At 50.7% G+C, this 19,921-nt stretch overlaps 1 protein-coding gene across 7 annotated transcripts in view; it reads left to right on the plus strand.

Moving 5' to 3' along the window:
• Positions 1-19,921, plus strand: part of ZBTB7B (zinc finger and BTB domain containing 7B) — a 46,680-nt gene that overhangs the window by 5,717 nt on the left and 21,042 nt on the right. Inside the window, exon 1 of one of the 7 annotated variants that reach the window (XM_061606342.1) lies at positions 1,715-1,794. The exons of 5 other annotated variants lie outside the window; for them this stretch is intronic. In XM_061606342.1, the coding sequence (XP_061462326.1) occupies positions 1,779-1,794 (16 nt within the window). In that variant the 5' untranslated portion in view covers positions 1,715-1,778. Of the gene's footprint in view, positions 1-1,714; positions 1,795-16,463; positions 16,551-19,921 lie in introns of those variants that run through there. One more of the 7 variants, XM_061606344.1, reaches the window with a different exon arrangement.

The following is a 19,921-nucleotide window of genomic DNA, read 5'->3' on the forward strand; positions in this document are numbered from 1 at the left end:
ATCATTGGTAGCCTGTGTTTTAATGGCAGACACGAAAACTTGTGGTCTTTGCTGTCACCAGCCCATGTGCAGAGTATAGTTCCTTCTCTGCTGAAGAATCCCAGGCAGTCCTCAGCTTGTTTGCATGCATTAAGGCGCTGAAAGAAATGCAAATTTTGCGATGGCTCTAGTCCTGGGGCCTGCAGGAAAACAACAGCAATACCTGCACCCTGGAGCATTTGAAAGAATAAGGGCACCTCAGAGCATGTGCAGAGTTCCTTTCCTTTATCACTGCTAAGAGGAGGTGTCTAGATTACTAGGCAGGGTTTTGAAAGAGCTATATGGAAATCCAGTTGTCTATCTACATCACTGCTTAAGCCTAATAATTTTAATAATTTAAAAAAATATGGTTGTGGGTTTGTTTACATTTTTGCTTCTATCTGTCAATGCAGTTTGCTTGACAGGATGGACTCAGGCCTGTAGTCAGCCTAAAAGCTCCAGGGGGGGAGAACACCAAAAAAGTAGGAGGTGGGTAGAATTTTTTTTTTAATTATTTGTAAAAAAAAATTGGGGTGGGGGCAGAAAAAAAATAGGGCCTGGATGGACTTGGCATGTCTTCCTGATTCTGGCTCTCCTGTTTCTAAACAGGCAGAGACACAGCGCTTGCAAAAGCCTGGGTAGAAATTCAGCAGGTGAAGTAGTACACAGATATACAGTGCCCTTACTGAAGGTTTCCCTGTTGCTTTCTGTCTGTTGACATGGCTGCTTAAAAGGTGAAGTGGGATTTGGGGCGAGATGCTGGTGACCCCCAATACGACGTGCTGCCAAGTATGAAACTGTCTGGAAGGAGGTTGGCATTTTGTAGGCCTGAGGGGCTGGCGGTGAGGCAGAGGGATGAACCAGAGGGGCTGCCCTTGTTTCTCCCTCTCTCGCACCCTGGCTGCCTCGTTTTGTCTGGGCTTATGCGCAACTTTTGGCCCGGGTGGCGCAGCCGAGGCCTAGCCGGGCCTGCTGCAGCCCCCTGGCCTGGTTGCCGTGGGAGCCTCGGCTGCTGTGCAGCAGGAGCGAGTCTCCTCAGGGGGTGGCTGATGAAACCGTGGAGAAATCTCCCTCCGTGCCACTCCCTGTTTGTTGCTGGAGGTGCCCGCCCGCCCCAGGGTGGGGGCGATGCTGCCCCTGAGCTCCGAGGCGCTCCATGGCAACCCCGTGGCACACGTCCCCGGCCTGGCTGCTGTACCCCAGGCGAGGCCTGTAACCGGAGTCTGGCTTCGCAGGGGGAACCTGCCAAAGGAGGCGAGGCCAAGCCGGGCACAGTGCCAGCCGGTTGGCAGTGCCGAGCAGAGGGAGGGCAAAGCCCACCAACCCTTTTTGTGCTCTCGATGGGAGCCCCAGGCCGTTTGGGCCCTGCCGTTGCGCACACACCCGGCGCCGAAGCGCCTGGCAAAAAAGAGAGTATTGATTGCAAGCTTGCGCCACTGTGCTGGTGCCCGGTGGTGACCTATTTTGCCAGCCGAAGGAGTGAGAGTAAATGGGGGGGGGGAGAAGAGAGAGATCCCGTTTACAAGCCAAAATTTGAGTGTGCGTGGGGGTGCTCATGTCTCCCTGCACTGCAAAAGGGGGGGTGTCATCCCTGGCAACAGTTGGCGTGACTTGGCCAAGTTCCCCTCCCCAGAGAGAGTGGGGGGGAGAGCAGGTGACGGAGGAGTCTCAGAAGGAGAAGTAGGTCAGGCCTTGCCGGTGCTGGGCAGGGCACTGTTGCCACAACCATCCTGACTCTTCAGCTGCTTTCCGCCAGCCACATGGGCACCGGATGCGGTAAGTCCAGGGAAGCCCGATTTAGGGGGCCAGGAAGACCCCTCCCCCGCCTTTCGATGGCCCCTCGGGGCTGCCCCCCCCCGACCCTTTAACATAGATTATTTTTTCGCCTTGAGATGAGCTGAGTTGTTGTCTCAGCTGGGGTGGTTTTAAAGGCGGATCCTCCCTGCCTCGAACCCTGACTTTCCACCCATTGAACGGGCAAAGTGGGTTCGAATCCGAATTCGCATCCAAAATGGGAGTGGCAGAGGGCAGGAGTTTGTCCCAGGTAATTAGTGCGTCGAGTCATCTCGAGTCATGGGCCTGGGCGGTGGAGTGTCAGGCCACATTCAGTCCTGGGTGGGGAACCTGCGGCCCTCCCAATGGTGCTGGGCACCAACTGCCTTCCTTACCCATTGGCCAGTGTTGCCTGGGGCTGATGGGAGGTAGAGTCCAATGAGCTAGAGAACTCCTAGAGGTGCATAACCGCCATACATTTAAAGCACATGACTCCCGCCCTCCCCCCAAAGAATCCTGGGAGCTGTAGTTTACCCCTCATAGGACCCTGGGAGCCGTAGTTTACCCTTCCAAGAATCCTGGGAGGTGTAGTTCATCCCTCACAGAGCTACGATTCCCAGCACCCTTAACAAACCACAGTTCTTGGGATTCCTCAGGGAAGTCATGTGCTTGAAATATGTGTGTATGCAGCCAGAGAGAGAGAGAGACCGGGTGCACTTGGATGGATCTTTGTCCATTACAGGGACCTCACTGTCCCTTTTGGCTTGGCCTGAATTGCCAAATTAATATTCATACATACATGCACCCTATTTAACGCCAAATGTGTTTACACAACATTGTGTGCAAGAGGAAGGCAGATGAGAGCCGGCACTATACTTTCCAGAAGGGCTTGTGCTTGAGGACATGTACAAAGGCGGAGTGGCACATATGGCGGAAAGCTTTTATTAGGGGTGGGGGATTGCTTTCTCGTCCTCCCCACCCACCAGTATCTTGCAGTTCTCTTGAGCCACCCTGCTGTTCTTTGGGTCCAGCTTGTGGGGACACTTGGGACCGTAGCGCAGGGGTGTACAAAACAGAGGAGACATGTGACCCTCTGTCAGTTGTGGGTCTGGGTGGCAACTAAGGCCCTCTCCGCACCAGACGTTGAAAGCAGTCATATCCTACTTTAAACAGTCATGGCTTCCCCCAAAGAATCCTGGGAACTGTAGTTTGTTATGGGTGCTCAGAGTTGTTAGGAGACCCCTATTCCCCTCGCAGAGCTACAACTTGAAGAGGGGTTGATTGTTAAACAGCTCTGGGAATTGTAGCTCTGTGAAGGGAACAGGATGCCTCCTAACAACTCTCAGCACCGTGGAAAAACTACAGTTCCCAGGATTCTTTGGGAGAAGCTGTGACTGTTTAAAGTGGTATCAATATGCTTTAAATGTATAGTACAGATGTGGCCTACAGCTGAATACACACCATACATTTGCCCCCCTCCAGAGAATCCAGGGAATTGTAGTTTACCTTATCACAAAGCTACAACTCCCAGCAGCCTTAACAAACTACAGTTCCTAGGATTCTTGGGGGCGGGGGAAGCCATACACTTTAAATGTATGGTGCTTTTGCAGCTTAGGCTTGTGTGTGTGTGTGTGTGGTTTTTCTTGGGGGGTGGCGAAACTGTGGCTTGCCTCCTGGGGCATGGAGGCTTCGCTTGGGGCCTGGTTCAGCATATGCGCGGAGCATTTGTGGGTGGGTGTAATCCTAGGCTGTGGGCAGGACTCAGAGGTTCACAGGCCTGGAGATTAGCATCACACTTTTCATCTGAGGCTGCATCTACTGCTTGGAATTGGGGAGAGATGGAGGCGAGGTCAGGCCAGGTCAGATTTTGGCTCCTGGGTGCGTGAGAGAGTGAGCAGAAGGGTGGCTATTTTCAGAGTGTGCCTATTGTAGCTTTGTGAGGGTCTGTGGGCGCCAGCGTAGGCTGGGAAGGGGGCCATGAGCCATGTGTACTTCCTACCCCACACTAGTGGAAGAGAGTGGCCTTGGTGCTTAATTGTTAAGGCATTTTGGGTGTTGGTTTGGCATTTTTAAAACCCGGGGGATGGATTTCCAAAAACAAAGTGGGGATCCTGAGGGCCCCCCCCCAATGTTGTCTAGTAAACACAACGTGGTTGATTGTTAGTTAGCTCTGTCTCCTAATCCCCGACTACTCAGTGTGGAGGGCACTCTGTACATGCTCGGATGCCCTCCTGATTATTATTTGTGTGTGTGTGTGAACTTTATACCTGGCATTAAAAAATGGTTCTTGGCCTCGATTTAGCCCTAAAGATAGGTGCCCCATCTGGACAGCATTGATGCTGGATGTCTTCTCCTCTGGACTTGGGAGACTCCAGGGAGGATCTTGTGTGGAGGTCCCTTTCGACCATATTCTTGGGGAGATGCTGGCACAAGGCATGTGCTTTTGAACAGCAGTGTGATGGGCAGAAATTCAACAGGTACGCTGTCTCCCCTCCACCCACCCTGGGCAAGGATGTACAGTGATGAGGAAAAAGCCACCTGTGGGATGCCAGCCTGTGACCCTGCTGCCCGAGTCGCCAAGAGCCCCGTTTGAGAAACAGTTGGCAGGCTTGTAGTGTGAGCCTCCCACTTGCCTTGGCACTGCCCGCTGTGTGTGTGAGAGAGAGTATAAGTCTGGGCTAGCCAGATGTTGTGGAGCACTCCCTTTCTCCCCCCGCCCCCACTTTGAGTAGGCAAATATATATATTTAAGTGGTTTTCCACCATTTGCCCCCTCCCCCAAACTCAGTAGTGTTAGCTACTGAAGAGAGTCTTCTCAATGGCTGACTTGCTCCCTTTCACTCTGATTGGCTCCAATCAGCAGGAAAGGGCAAGGAAGCATGTTAGAAGACTGTTCTCAGCGGCTCACACACTCCCCTCTCATGCCAATTCGCTCGCAGGATGCTGGAGACTTTGGGACGCTGCTCCCCCCAAAATTAAGGGGTCTAAGACCCCCTGAGACCCTACACGACTACAACCCTGCCCATAGTCCCTTACCATTGGCCATGCTGGCTGGGGCTGATAGGAGCTGGAGTGCAGGAACATGGTTAGAACTGCAACTCCCATCATCCCCCAGCTGTTGGCCATGCTGGCTGGGGCTGACAAGATTTTATGAAAAGTCCTGCGACTGGATCAGTCCAGCATCCTGCTCTCCCAGTGACCTCCAGATGTTGCTGGACTCCATTCCCCATCATCCCCTGGCCGTTGGCCAGGCTGGCTGGGGCTGCTGGGAGTTGGGTCACACAATAGAAGGGGGCACCACGTTGGCTGTCCTTGCCTTGTGTGTGCACATGTGCGCGCACGCGCAGACACACACCATGTTGTTCTAAACAGCCCCTTTTTGTTCCCGGCTGACGCCCACTCGGCGACGAACCCCACCCAGCTGCCTCTCCCGAGTCCTGCGGGGCTGAGTCCCACCCAGTAATGTTCCCTGAGCGACTCCACCTTCCTCCTCCCCCTTTTTGGTCCCTTCCCCCCCTCCCGTCTTCACTGCTTCCTGGCTCATGAAACACTTTCCAACCTCTCCCTCCTGCTGTGCCCAGGACCTGGAGAGAGAGAAAAAATTTGTCCAGTGGGACGAACCCATTGGCCACCAAGTCCAAGGTGCTAGTCCCTTAAGCCACGTACCCCATAGCCAAAAGTCAAGCAAGTGGAGAGGGTCAGGCAGCAGGTGGCAGTCTGCGCAGAGGCCGCATGCTGGACCAGTAGCCTAGTGGCAGATTTAGAAGTGCAGGATCCCTTCGTGGTAGCTGTGCCCCTCCTTTTTTTGCTCCCTAGGAGCCAATAAGCATGAAAGAGGAGAGTGTAACCTACTGAGAAGAGTCTTCTCAGTGGCCGACTGACTTCCTTTCACTTTGATTGTCTCCAATCAGCAGGAAAGGACAAGGAAGCAGGTTAGAGACTCATCTCAGTGGCTAACACACTCCCTCTTCATGCTGATAGGCTCATAGGATGCTAGAGAAATTGGGACGCTGTTCCCCAAAAAGTAAAGTGTCTAAGACCCCCCCCCCCAAGATCCCAGATAACTACACCCCTGTGCAAGATCCAGTGCTTTGTCCCAGCACCTGTTTCCAAAGCCCGATGATCTCTTCTGGGGCACATGAAGATAACAATATATGTCCCCTGAACATGTGCAGAGCCCTTTGCCCCTTTTTACAGCATGCAATGGCAGAATGGCTCTTACTGTTAAAAAAACTATTTCTTTCTCCAACCCTTGGGGAGTTTTTTTGTGGCTGTTCGAATCTTTCCTTCCTGTTTCCTAGACTTACGTTCTGTTTCACCAACTCCTTCCTTTTTCTCCTCCCACTATGCCTTCCGCTTTGTCATTCTTGTTTTTTTGGGGGGGGGGAGAGAGGGGAGGGGGAAACAGTTGTTTGCATCCCTAAAGTGGCCCTGATTCTCTCCCTTCCTCCAAAAGCCCCTAATGACAATCTGTTTCTCCTCACTGCTTCTTTTTGTGAAAAAGAAACGTCCCCTCTCCAAATTATTGTCGTTGTTTACATTTACACCCCGCCTTTCCTCCAAGGAGCTCACAGCGGTGTCGATGATTTTTCCCTTATCCTCACAACAACCCTGTGATGTCAGTTAGGCTGAGAGACAATGACTGGCTGAAGTTCACCCGCTGAGCTTTGTGGCTGAGTGGGAGATTCGATAGGCCATCTCTCTACATTACACCCAAGCAGCTTGTGGGATTTGGATAGTGGACTGCCTTCAAGTCGATCCCGACTTATGGCGACCTTACGAATAAGCTGTTCATGGTAAGCGGTCTTCAGAGGGGGTTTCCCATTGCCTCCCTCTGAGGCTAGTCCTCCCCAGCTGGCTAGAGCCTGCTCAGCTTGCCACAGCTGCACAAGCCAGCCCCTGCCTTGTCCGCAACTGCTAGCTGGGGGGCAACTGGGCTCCTTGGGACTACGCAGCTTGCCCACGGCTACGCAGGTGGCAGGGCACATAACCCCTGAGCCACTCCCTGTGGGGTGATCTTTAGCTGGCCCTTGATGCCCAGGAGGCACGAGCGGGGATTTGAACTCACAGCCTTTGGACTCCCAACCAGGTTCTCCTCCCCACTGTGCTATACCAGCACAGGCATCCAGTTGATGGTGCAGGCATCCAGTTGTTTGTCTTACTTCTGCCCATTGTTGGCACAGAAGCTGGGGATTCTTTCCATAATCCACTGACTCAGAGCAGGAAATAGTTTCAGTGTGGTGGAAGGATGGGGTGGGAGAGGGGACTTGGTGGGCGGCGTTAGGCTAGCCTCTCTCTCTCTTTCTCAGCCTCTCCAGTAATCATGTTTCTGTCCTACCTCACGAGGTTGTTGTAAGAACAACTTGGAGGGGGGCTGATCAAAAATAATAATCCTGCAATGGTTGGAGAGACTTGACTGGCCAGGAACTGGGAATGGTATTGTACAAGTCTGCCACTGCAGCTGTGTGGGGGTGCCATTGTGGAATGCCCCTCCCTATTTGATCCTTTATTTATATTTATTTATTTATTAAATTTATATACCGCCCGACTAGCAATAGCTCTCTGGGCGGTGAACATAAAATAGCATAAAAATTCAATGAATAACAAAATAATACTAAAATACAATCAACAATCCAATACAATAAACATTTTTAAAATTAAATCAGTGTAACTTAAAATGCTTCAGAGAATAGGAAGGTTTTGACCTGGCGCCGGAAGGAGAGCAGAGTCGGCGCCAGGCGTACTTCCTCGGGGAGACTGTTCCATAGTTCGGGGGCCACCACTGAGAAGGCCCTAGATCTTGTCATCACCCTCCGGGCCTCCCTGTGAGTTGGAACCCGGAGGAGGGCCTTCGTAGCAGAACATAGTGCACGGGCCGGTTCATATCGGAAGAGGCGTTCCGCAAGGTATCGTGGTCCCGCACCGTATAAGGCTTTATAGGTTAATACCAACACTTTGAATCTAGCCCGGAAACATATTGGCAACCAGTGCAAGCTGGCCAGAACAGGTGTTATATGCTCAGACCGCTTGGTCCTTGTCAGCAATCTGGCCGCCGCATTTTGCACTAGTTGTAGCTTCCGAACTGCAGCCCTGTAAAGTAGGCGAGGCTTCGGGTTCTGAGAAGGCAAGAACTGATTGGAAAGATATGGAAACAGGTGGAAATTATCAAGTTAGTCAGGATGATACACCCATATAAAATGATTGGGAAGGTATATCCAGTTTATCTAGTTTATCATTGATAATGGCTCAACATTGGAAAGTTATATTACTCCTTTGTTGGAACGAATGCTGTAATAAAGTTTGGGCGTTTGCTCTGATGGCAAAATGGGCATCTTTGTTGAGGGCAACAATGGCAAGCAAGTATAGAAACAACTTTTGGGGAAATGGGCTGCTCGTTTTAATGTCCTGCCATTACCTCCTGCAACAGCGCATTCAAGTTTAGAAGAAATAATATTACCTTATGTTAATTTATATTTAATTAATTTGATTCTGTATTGTAACAAGGAGAAGCAAATATCTACTTTTGGATTAGAGTTTTGTTGACTATTGCTTATTATTGTTGTTTATTAACAACGGTTGTGCAACAATAAATAAATGGAAATCCAACAAATATATATATGAACTAAGTATAACAGATTTAAGATCAGAATGTTTGCAGCTGAAAAAGAAAAGCGTGTGTGTGTGTGTGTATAAACACACATTTTTATATATACACATTTAAATATTTGATATTGATATTTTAGAGAATTCATATTTAAGAAAAATAGATTGATACTTAACATGTGTGTGTGTGTGTGTGTATATATACATAAATATAAAGATAGGATGAAATACAGCTATGATGTTAAGATATCATAGGAATGTTGAAAGGTTTATATAATATAGGCTGTGTTGTATTATATGATGTTGTTGTTGTTATGTGCCTTCAAGTCGGTTACGAATTATGGTGACCCTATGAATCAGCAACCTCCAGTAGCATCTGTTGTGGACAGATCTTGTAAGTTCAGGTCTGTGGCTTCCTTTATGGAATCAATCCATCTCTTGTTTGGCCTTCCTCTTTTTCTACTCCCTTCTGCTTTTCCCAGCATCATTGTCTTTTCCAGTGAATTGTGTCTTCTCATGATGAGTCCAAAGTATTATAACCTCACTTTCATCATTTTAGCTTCTAGTGACAGTTCTGGTTTAATTTGTTCTAACACCCAGTTATTTGTCTTTTTTGCAGCCCATGGTATGCGCCGGCACCACATGTCAAATGAGTTGATTTTTCCCTTATCTGCTTTTTTCATTGTCCAGCTTTCACATCCATACATAGAGATCAGGAATACCATGGTCTGAATGATCCTGACTTTAGTGTTCAGTGATACATCTTTGCATTTGAGGACCTTTTCTAGTTCTGTCATAGCTGCCCTCCCCAGTCGTAGCCCTGTTCTGATTTCTTGACTGTTGACTCCATTTTGGTTAAAGACTGTGCCGAGGTATTGATGACCCTTGACAGGTTCAATGTCCTCGGGATTTGCAATATCGTGTGTGTGTGTGTGTGTGTTTTTGTGTGGACCCCCCCCCCGAATGGAAGCTTAGCAGTTGGCTGCGCCCAGGTTGCTTGGCTTGGGCCTGCCGGCCAACGCATACACATGGGCGGCGCTCTAGGGTGGGCCTGTTTCCCACAAGGCTCTCTTCCCCTCTCCCCGTTTTCATAACTGCTTGTGGTTTGCGAAAGAGAGCAAGCGCAGGCTTGCGACAGCCGCTCTCCCACCCGGGCTGAGTCACGTGCAGCCTTCCCAGGAGGTCTCTCCCCCACCCCGTGCCACCAGCTTGAACCCTCCGTGCCACAGAAGGTGCCCGGACCTCTCCCTGCCCGCCTCTCCCACCTTATCTCTCTTGGTCGCTGCACCTGGCCTTCCAGGAAGCGCAACGACCTGGGTGGGGATCACGGCGAGGGCGGGGGGAGCTCCAGTAGGCAAAAGGGCTGGGAGTGGTTGTGTCTCCCCCCTCCCGCACGTGTACTTTCGTTGGTACTTTTTAAAGGTCTCCATCCATTGAGGGTTTTAAAAGATATTTACAAGGAGGAGCAGAGGCTAGTGGCTGGTGTTGCTAAAAAAAAATAAAATGGAGCCTCTAATTTCAGGGGCAGTGTATCCCCTGAGTAGAAGGGGCTGGCCTGGGGAAGGGTGAGAAGAGTGGAAAAGCCAGTGGGCTTGGAGGACTGACAGGAGGAATGCGCCAAGCTTCAGGTGGGCGGCTGCAGGGGGGGAATGCCCCTTGAAGAAGTGGGGCTGCCATTAGCCTGAGAAAGGGGGTCGCATTAAATTCTGTGCCAGGGCTCACCCCAGGATCTGTCAGTTCAACTTGAGAGCCTCCTTTGGACCTCAGCTCTGGCATTTTGTGACCTGATCCTAAAGACGAACCTCCTTTGAGCATACGCAGAGTGCCTTTCCCTCACTGCCGAGGTGTGGGACGCCCCTGTGGTGTAGGCAGCTTTTCTATCAAAATCGCTCTCCTTCTTCTTAATGGATCTTTGTCAGCATTTTGGGTGCGTTCTCTCAGCAAGCCCACGACAGCCCTTCAGTGTAGGTTGGTGTTCTCTCGAGACGGCAGGCAGAACAGGGCGGTGGCATGCGCGCACCCCTGCCGGGTGGGAGATCCCAACTTGCTTTAGCCCTGGCAAGCGTGTTGTCCGCGTGGCACACTTGGGATGGCGTCTGTGGGCCACAATTCTCTCTAGGGATTGTTAGAGCCGGTGCCTTGCGTGTACCCACTGTGGGGCAGGTTGCCAGGATGTGCTGGTGCCCAGGATTCACATTGGCGCCCTCGCTCTTGACTCCACCCAGCCATGGTGCGCGGGTCCTTGGCTTGCTGACGTAGAGGACTAGGTTGCATAACAGGGCATGGTTCCCCCCACCTGCCCTCTTTCTGAGAAAAGTCCTGGCATCAGGGATGCCCCCTCCGCCCCTCTGACCAAGCTTGGCTCACTTGTGCCCTTGGCAATTCGCCCCCACCCACCCCAAGCGACACTTCCCCTTTCATAGCAGCTGTTCTTTCCAAAAGGGTAGCAAACGTTCCCTCCTCCTTCTACTCTCTCCTTCCCTTTTCCCCCTCTTGGTGAGATCCTGTCGTCCAGCTGGGTTGCTCATTTCTCCCCCCCTCCCTGTAAGGACAGGGTTGTGGAAGCGATTTAGTTTGCTGCATGACAGCCACAGGCGACAGAAGAATTGGAAGCCTGCCTGGGCAACCCAGGTGTTTGGGGCAGAGGGACTTGCAACAGAGGAAGGGACTCCCCCCCAAAAAATGTTCTTAGGACTAAGGCTGCATTCACTCTGTACATTCTAAAGCACATTTAAGGCACTGTTTCCCTCAGAGGATCCTGGGAACTGTAGTTTACCCCCCAAACTACAATTCCCAGAACCTTTAACAAATGGTCGTTCCCAGGATTCTTTAGGGGGAAATAATGTGCTTTAATTGTGTTTTAACAAATGGTGTGTACACAGCCCAAGTTTGTTAATTCGCTTACTATGGGGATTTTTTCTGGCCGTTTTCAAAAACAGGTTCTAGAGTTGGCTGAGGCCTGGAGCAAAGTTGCCAGTGGGTAGCTGGCTCTGATGGGCATGGACTGTTTCTTTTTTCTGACACATACACACCAGAGTGTTGGGTTGGATTGGTTCACATCCTCACTCAGCCATGATCATTAGGTGACCTTGGGCCAGTTGCCAGCTCCCCCCGTCCTACCTCGTAAGGTTGTTATGAAGCTTAAATGGGGGTAAGGAGGAGTTTGTGGGAGGAAAGGCAGAATATGAATGAACACATCTCTCTCTCTCTCTCTCTCTCTCTCTCTCTCTCTCTCTCTTATTCCTATCAGATCTGTAGAAGACCATGACTGGAGCACATCCTTTTTGGTGGTTGTTAGCGGGGCCTCATTTGAGCCCCTTTTCAGTCCCAGGATGTGATGCGACAAACGATGTGCTTCTGAGCGTGTACAAAGTGGCATCCACCCCACCCCCTTGCCAGGCTGCACTCCTCCTGCCTCTCAAGGAACAGGGCATCTGGCTTAGAAAACTCGGAGCACCAGCAGCTGACTCTCTTTAGTTGGAACTCCCTGCCTGTTGACATCAGGCAGGCGTGTTGGTTGCATTCTTTTCGGCGCCTGCTGAAAACTCTTCTGTTTAGGCAAGCTACCGATTGCCTGCCTGGTTCCTGCAGAGATGGGGGAAGGTGGATTTTTGTCGTTCGGGACGAGATTGTGACTTGACGAAATTAAACAGGGGGTTGATCTCCAGAGCGCTTCCTTCCCGTCTTCTGCATTAACTCCTAGAGCTGCACCCTTCAAAGAGGAATGTGCTGACTAGACTTAACACAACCTGAACAGACAATCCCCCCAAAGTAGCTCAGCGGCAGAGCATCTGCTGGTGTGCAGAAGATGCTAGGTCCATTTCCACACAGGGCTGCCTGAAAACCTGAAGAGCCGCTGCCGGTCAGTGTAGACAGTACTGAGCTAGCTGGGCCCACGGGTCTGATTCAAGATCAGGCAGCTTGCCGTGTGCCCCGTGTGCTAGCCTCCCAGTCCTGTCTGGCGCCAGGCCTCGCTCTCCTTGGCATCTTCCTTGGCAGCTGCCAGGCACACACACACACAACCACCCCGGTGCGGTTCTACTGTTTGGGGCACGGCAGGAGGCAAGAAGCCCTCGCTGCCAGCCCTGGCGTTGCTCCTGCCCTGCAGGCTGAGTCAAGCTGACACTTTCGGGGAGGGACCTGGGTGGGGGTGCGGCTTGGCTCTGCAGGGGCAGCGCCCACCTTGCCGAGCTGCTCAGCAGGGCAGGTTGGGGCACGCCGGGCCCAGCCCAGCCTCGATGGGTGACACAACCCAGCTCCGGGACGCGGGGCACAAGGCGAGGAAGTAGGGCAGAGATCCAGATTGGTGGGCAGCCTTCTGGGCTACTCACTCTCCTGTGTGGTCTCCCCAGCACCCTTAGGGCCATTCTTCTTTCTCCAAATAAGGTTTGAGAGAGACAAAAACCCCGGGGATGTGATTTTTGAGGCAAGATCTTGCTGTTCCCGTAGCTCCTGGAACTTGATGCCCAGGAGAGGGGACGCTGGAGCATGTGCAGAGTGCACCTTCCACACTGCAAAGGGCCTGTCAACAAGCGTCCATGCGGTTGGAATTTGATGAGAGGAGAGTAATGCTGGGATTCGGAAGTATCCTGACTCTGACTGTGGCAGCAGAGCCAGGGCTGTGGAGTTGGTATGCCTAACCTTCGACTCCGACTCCACCCAAAATTGCTTCCAACTCCACAGCCCTGGAAAGGGCTGTAAATGTCTCTTTAAATTAGAAGCTCTCGTAGGAGCATATTTATCTGAATATGCGCTGATCTTGGCATCACAGCACTTGTCTTCATCTGGGTCCTGTGTCATGCACTGACACACAAAATGCTTTCCATCCTGAGTTATGGTGAAATGCTCAACCACAGCTGACTTCATGGGAAGCTTCTTTGAAATTTTGAATTTATATTTTAAAAAATTTGTCAATCAAAATTTATTTTGAAGCCGGAGTCGGAACATTTCTACCGACTCCGACTCCACCCAAAATTGCTTCCGACTCCACAGCCCTGAGCAGAGCACGGCCATTGTGGCTAGTAGCCACTGAAGACCTTTCCCTCCGTGAATTTGTCTAACCCTCTTTCAAAGCCATCCAAAGCGGCGGCCATCGCTGCCTCTTGCGGGAGCGAAATCCCAAAGTTTGCTCACTGCATGGAGTAAACCAGACACTGTTGCTCAAACCATCCATATGCACCTCAGGATACTGCCAAAAGCTCTGCTGTCCTTTCTGTATGCTGTGCAACATGGACGCGAAACCTGATTCCTGCACCTGCCCCCTGCAATATTGTTGGACTACATCTCCCATCATCCCTGATGGTTGGCCGTGTTAGCTGGGACTGATGGGACCTGGAGCCCAGCAAACTCTGGAAGGTCACAGACTAGCCACCACTGCTGTGTAGCTTTATTGTGCAATAATCTGCCCCTTACTCTTTGAAAAGCCAACAGGGTCGTCGTCGGGTCGTTTTTGTCTTTGGGGGTTTGAAACGAACCAAAATGCAGTTGCCTGGTGGGACCGCTTTACCCCGTATGTGCCCACTCGAGCACTTCAGTCTGTGGAACAGGCACATGTGGCACATAATATTCTTTCTGCACTAGTTTATACTCACGCACGCCTCTCTGCTTGTCTTTCAGACAGGCAAAGAGCACGTTCAGAGTTCAAGACCACGTTCCAACCAGGCAAAAGTGCTTCGGGTGTGAAGCGGAGCCAGGGAGGGGTGTGGCCTGGGGAGAGTTCCGAGGGCCAGCTAGAGAGGCCTGGAGGGCCACATTCGGCCCTCAGGTCTGGAGTTCCCCACCCCTGAGCTGAGAGGTGCCTGCTTGCTTTTTCTTGTCTATGTGTGAGTATGCACGCAGATGTGTATATGAATGCAAGGCTTGCCAATTCTGAAGTAGCCTCTGTAGGTAGGATAGCCAAGAATGGAACCTCCCTGTTCAGACGCAGTTTACCTTTGAATACCAGCTCCTAGATGCAACCCCCAGGTGAAGGGAGAGGAGGAGTGCTTTGCTTTTCATATGCTTCTTGGAAGCCAAATACCAGACTGTATGGTCTAGGGTCGCCAACTTCTAAACCAACCTCTCTGGCTGTGCCTTTTAATAAAGCAGATAGTTCTGTGGTGATGAGCAGGTGGCTGTTTCTCAATCCATGCCATGTGAAGACGGATAGTTGGCAACCCTATATGTCTGTGGTGGTGGTGCGAGACAGAAAAGTGTATGTGTGCGTGATGAGAAAAAAAATCTTAAAAATAAAACATCTGATCCTAGAAGGAAGCTTTTTCCTCATAACCCAAGGTGAGGGTGGGAAAAGCACTCGATGCATGCTCAGAGGCCTTGTCAGGATATAGGTCATGAGCCCCAATTTGTTTTCCGGAGTGCCCCGAGTATTTGTGGTGGGTAATGAAGTAGGGAAGGACAATCTGAGTTACCAAGTCGGGCATTAAGTTCAGAGAATAAATTAACATTGGATGACGTTATCTATGAAGTGTTTGGGGTGTGTGATGAATGAGGGTAACTGAAGGGGAATTGGATTGATTTGGAGCAGGATTTGGGGGGGAGGCTAATTGGGGGGGTAAATTAATTAAACAGGGATGGTCTAGGGTGTGGTGCAAATTAATGTAATCGTTTATCTGGGATGATCTGGCTGGGAAACTAGCTGGCTTGCCTTCTGTGACATTTTAAATTCTAAATTTGCCTATGGACACATCAATCAGCCTGTGTGCGCTTGTGTCTGTGGGTTGACTCTTTCAAAGTACCCAGCGATGCTTTTGCAAAGGCCCTCTCATGAAAGTGAACCATTTAAAAGCAAATTGGCTAAAGCGAGGCTGCGCATAGGTGCGTGTGCGCAAGAGACACAGAGCATATTTCATGCATTCCGAGGGAATTCTGGCATTGAAAAACGCAGGTGCAGGAGTGAAATCCTGGCTCGGACTCTCTTCTTGTGTTGCAAATAGCAGCTTCAAATGTGTGGGTAGGGGGTGACGATTGCCCCCTCTGAACCTCACTTTTTCTGAGTTGAATGAATGCCTCGTAGCTCTGCTGAATCTAGCTGGCAGGAGGTGGGGGGGTTAGATGAGAGATCCTCTAAAACAGCATTCTTGTGCCCCCAACCTTGGGTTGCTTTAGATCAGGTTGGGGGGACGACCTTAGGCCCTCCATATGTTGCTGAACTACATCACCCATCAGCCCTCACCATCAGCTATGCTTGCCGGGGCTGATGGGAGTTGCAGTTCAGCAACATCTGGAAGGCCAAAGATTTCTGCAAACTTGCTTTAGATGCAAGGCGTGAATCAGTTAAAAACAGGTGAGAGTCTTTGAGCTTGGGTGAATTGTTAAAAGGAAAAGAATTACATGCATTTGTGGTTGTATAGATAATGTATCAATGGCTTTTAGCAGGGACATCTTTAAAAAGGTGGAACCTCCATATTTGGAGCCAGTTTACCTGAGAATACTAGAAATGGGGGGGGGGGATTGCAAATGCCAACAGATTGAGGATCTCCATCTTGCTTTGCTTATGAGATTCTGTAGAGTCTCCGGTTGCTGATCGGGTTTATGTCATTTTTCAGTTCATCACAGCCGCTTTTTCCGTATCGGGGCTCTGGGGGTGTTACAGGCTGGGCCTTCCAACCAGTAAATTCCCGATAAACTTAACTACATGGCATTTTATTTAGCATTTTCAGGTGTTCAAGAGGTTCCCATGCGTTCTCTCGCCATTGCCCTTCCGACAGCCCTGTAAGGTAGGCGAGCCTAGTTATCCCCATCTTGCAGATGGGAAAGACTGAGGCCCTCTGAGAAAGGCAGGGCGGAGGGCAACACGTAGCAGAGGTGAGGTTCAAACGGGGCTACTTCTTGTCTTGTGTCGTTCGGCACTGCTCCGCTGGCCCTCTCTTTTTGGGTGTGAATTCGAGACGCAGAACCAGTTGCGTGCCCTGCAGGGAACAGGGGGAAATCTGGGGGAAACCCCTTGCTCCCCCCTCCCATTTGAGTCTAGAAAGAGTGTGGCTAAAAAGGAAAAAAAAAACGAGGGGAGGGAATGAGGGAGAGGTGCAACGCAACCCTGAGGTGTGGGCGTTGCCACCCTTTGAGGAGGGATGAAGCTGTAGTTCAGCAAGGCCGCTTGCCAGGTTGGCTCAGATCTGCTTTGCTCGTTGCGGAGAGACAAGCGAAAGGGGAAGTGAGGTAAGCAAGAGGACCCTTTTTTGCAAGGCCAGAGTGAGGCCCGCGGACGTGTGAGAGAGATGGGCGAGCTGGGTAGGCAGTGTGTGAGCAGGGGGGGGGACCTTTCTGCTTACGGGGTGCCAGGCGTCCCCAGTCAGCAGAGCCGGGCCTCCGAGAGCTTTGGCCGGGACGGTGTGCCTGCCTGCCTGCCAGGGTTCTGCAGGAAAGGATCCAAAAAGGCAGACCTGGCTATAGGCCCTGTGGAACTGGAGTCCTGTGGGAGGCTGTCTTGATTTGTTTTTATCCGTCTTTTGGGTTGGGAAGAGTTTGGGCCCTTCTCGGCTGGCCAGGGTGGTGGTGGCAAAAGAGGGTTCCATGCTCCTTTCCCTGCCACCTGCCACCCTCCGGGGCCGGATCCGCGAGAGAGGTTGGCGAGGGGCTTCTGCCCATAGCTGGCTGCTATATGTGTGTGTGTGGTTTAAACTGACAGTGTGTTTTTACGTTCGGAAGATGATGAAATCTGGAGTGCATCGCGACCATTTTATGGCCTAGGCAAGTTACTGCTTTTTATGTCCTTTAACTATCCCGCCCTCTCTGTGACTGGGGTTGAGGGTTGTCCAGAATGGCCCAGTGTATCCTAGACCCCCACATTTCCACTGAAGCTTATGGGGCTCTGCTGCATTTTTTCCGTCTCCACTTTGCAATACACATGATTTCTGTCTGGCTGTTTTCTGAAATATGACAGTTGCCAGATCCCCTTTGGAACTCTTCTTCCCCCCCCCTCCGACCCCCTGGATCCAGCAGGTGTGGGAGTGCCTGTGTGTTCTGCTTTTTCTGTAAAATAGTCCCCCCACCACATTCCCAATCCATCTTCTCTGGTTGGAGGATCCTTTGGTGCCTCTCTGTATTTGAAATTTGGCATCAGCTAATTCACATTCAGGGAGAGCAGGACAAAAAGAGCACTGGCAGGGTTTTATATCCCTAGTGTTGTGGCACAGGTTTTGCTTGCTCGCTTGAAATCCTCAGCATCGAGATTTAGTTTAAAACGCCAACCGTGCTTGTAGTCCTCATGGAGTTGTTGTTGTTTGATGGGGGAGGCAGAGCTTTGTGGACGGTTTCTGCTAGTTTCTGAAAAAAGCCAGGAGAGATGGCATCTTTAGTCAGCTGCCAAAGGTTCCTGGGGTTGCATGAGGGTTCTGTAGTTTTATTGTTTTCTTTTTAATAGCATAATAGTTTTGTTTTTGACATTGTTGTAAGCGGCTTGGAAACTTTCGGCTAACACGCAACTAAAAAAATCTAAATCATCATCTTATCATCATCGTGTTGTCGGCCTCTTCCGAGGTGAACTCGTCTCTGTGGGTTGCGTCCAATGAAGTTTTACGCTGAGTAGAGCCAATGAAATTAATGGACTTCAGTCATATTTCTCCATTTCAGTGGGTCTATTCTGAGTTGGACTGACATTGGCTACAACTCCGTACTTCTGTTTCACTGCATCCTATTCCCCCCAATAACCCAATCAGATTAACTGTCCTTGCCTCCCCAACCCTCAAAACCCTTTTGGCGTGGGGAACCAGGCTCCAGTTGTGTTAACAGGTAAACAACTCCCCTTTTGGATTTTTTTGTTTTCAAGTTGCCGGATTCCTGTGTCTACATGAAGATATCTTTTTTTCCCTGTGCGACTCATCAAGGACGTCACCGGAAAACGATGTGAAATCCAGCATAGGTTGAAATAAGGTGCCCACCTTAATCAAAAGTTCCAGGAAAAGCAGGCTCTGAGAGTGTGTTAACGTGCACATTAATGACTATGAAGTCTGTTGTCCATCTCAGCACCGCAGGTGACTGTTAGGCAGCTCAGGGTGTGTGTCTGCGTGTGTGGGGCTCATCTTAGGGCTTTGCTAGGCTTTGTTCGGTGTCTGTAGTCTGTGGGCCCACCGATCCGCCGAGTGCCTGGAAATGTGACCTGTAAGAAGCTGAGGAATGAGGGAATTGGTAGCTGGATCCAGGCTACGGTCTGAAGGCACATGAGGCCACCCCCTTGCTGAAACTAAGCAGGTCTGGGTCCGGTCAGTGCCTGGATGGGAGACCGCCGGGGAACCACAGGTCTGCCGCTTTGGGTTCCAGGGGTGGAAGAAAGGTGAGGTATCAATGTCAGAAGAAAATAAATAAATAAATAAATAACAGCTGCTTTTCTCTGCTGATCTTACTGATTTTTTTAAGGGTGTTGTCAGAACATAGGAAACTGTCTTCTACCCAATCAGACAATTTGCTTTGCTTAATTTTGTCTTCACTGATTGGCAGCAGCGCTGTAGGCAGAGGTTCTTTTCCCAGCCCTACCCGGAGATGCCTGGGACTGAGCTTGGGACCTTTGTCAAACCAAGCTTTGACATAACATAACAAGTAACTCAACCTAAGGTGAGCCCTGCTGGTTTTGGATCCACAGTTCCGTTGAGTCCGGAGGTGAGGCGACCTGTGGCTTTCCTCCAGAGGTTGCTGGACCGCAGCCCCCATCCTCATCCCTGACCATTGGCCAATGCTGTCTGGGGCTGATGGGCATTGGAGTCCAACCACACCTGGTGGAGGGCCGCAGCCCTGATTTACCCCCCCCATTCTTGTTTCCATCAATGGCCAACTTGGGATGCCCCCATTGTTCGTCTCCAACATCATCTTAGGACATCAGTAGAGCCCGGTTGCTGGATGTAGCCAAAGGCACAATGACCAACTGGATGCTCGTTATGGGAAGCCCAAAAGCAGGACCTGAGCGCAACAGCAACTGTCTCTGCTTGCAAATCCTAGCAACTGGTATTCAGAGGCATCCTGCCTTCGACAGCAGAGGCGGAACATAGCCATTGTGGCTAGCAGCCATTGGTAGCCTTCTCTTCCACCAACTTGTTGTTATGTGCCTTCAAATCGACTATGACTTATGGCACCCTATGAATCAGTGACCTCCAAGAGCATCTGTCATGAACCACCCTGTTCAGGTCTTGTAAGTTCAGGTCTGTGGCTTCCTTTATGGAATCAATCCATCTCTTGTTTGGCCTTCCTCTTCTTCTACTCCCTTCTGTTTTTCCCAGCATGATGGTTTTTTCTAGTGAATCATGTCTTCTCATTATGTGTCCAAAGTATGATAACCTCAGTTTCATCATTTTAGCTTCTACCACCAGGGATTTGTCTAATCCCCTTCTAAAGCCATCCAAGTTGGTAGCCATCACAGCCTCTTGTGGGAGTGAGTTCAGAGACAGAGAGAGACTGTGCCTGACCGTGGATGTTCCATTAGGTTATCGTAGTTTTTGGATAGGCCTATCCAGTGTGGGTTTATCATGATCTGCTGCCCCTCTACCAAATTTCCTCCTCTCTTACCAAAGATGCTGGTGGCCAGGCTCCTTTGCATCCGG

This window comes from Rhineura floridana, chromosome 22, assembly GCF_030035675.1.
Source record: "Rhineura floridana isolate rRhiFlo1 chromosome 22, rRhiFlo1.hap2, whole genome shotgun sequence".
Taxonomy (NCBI): domain Eukaryota; kingdom Metazoa; phylum Chordata; class Lepidosauria; order Squamata; family Rhineuridae; genus Rhineura; species Rhineura floridana.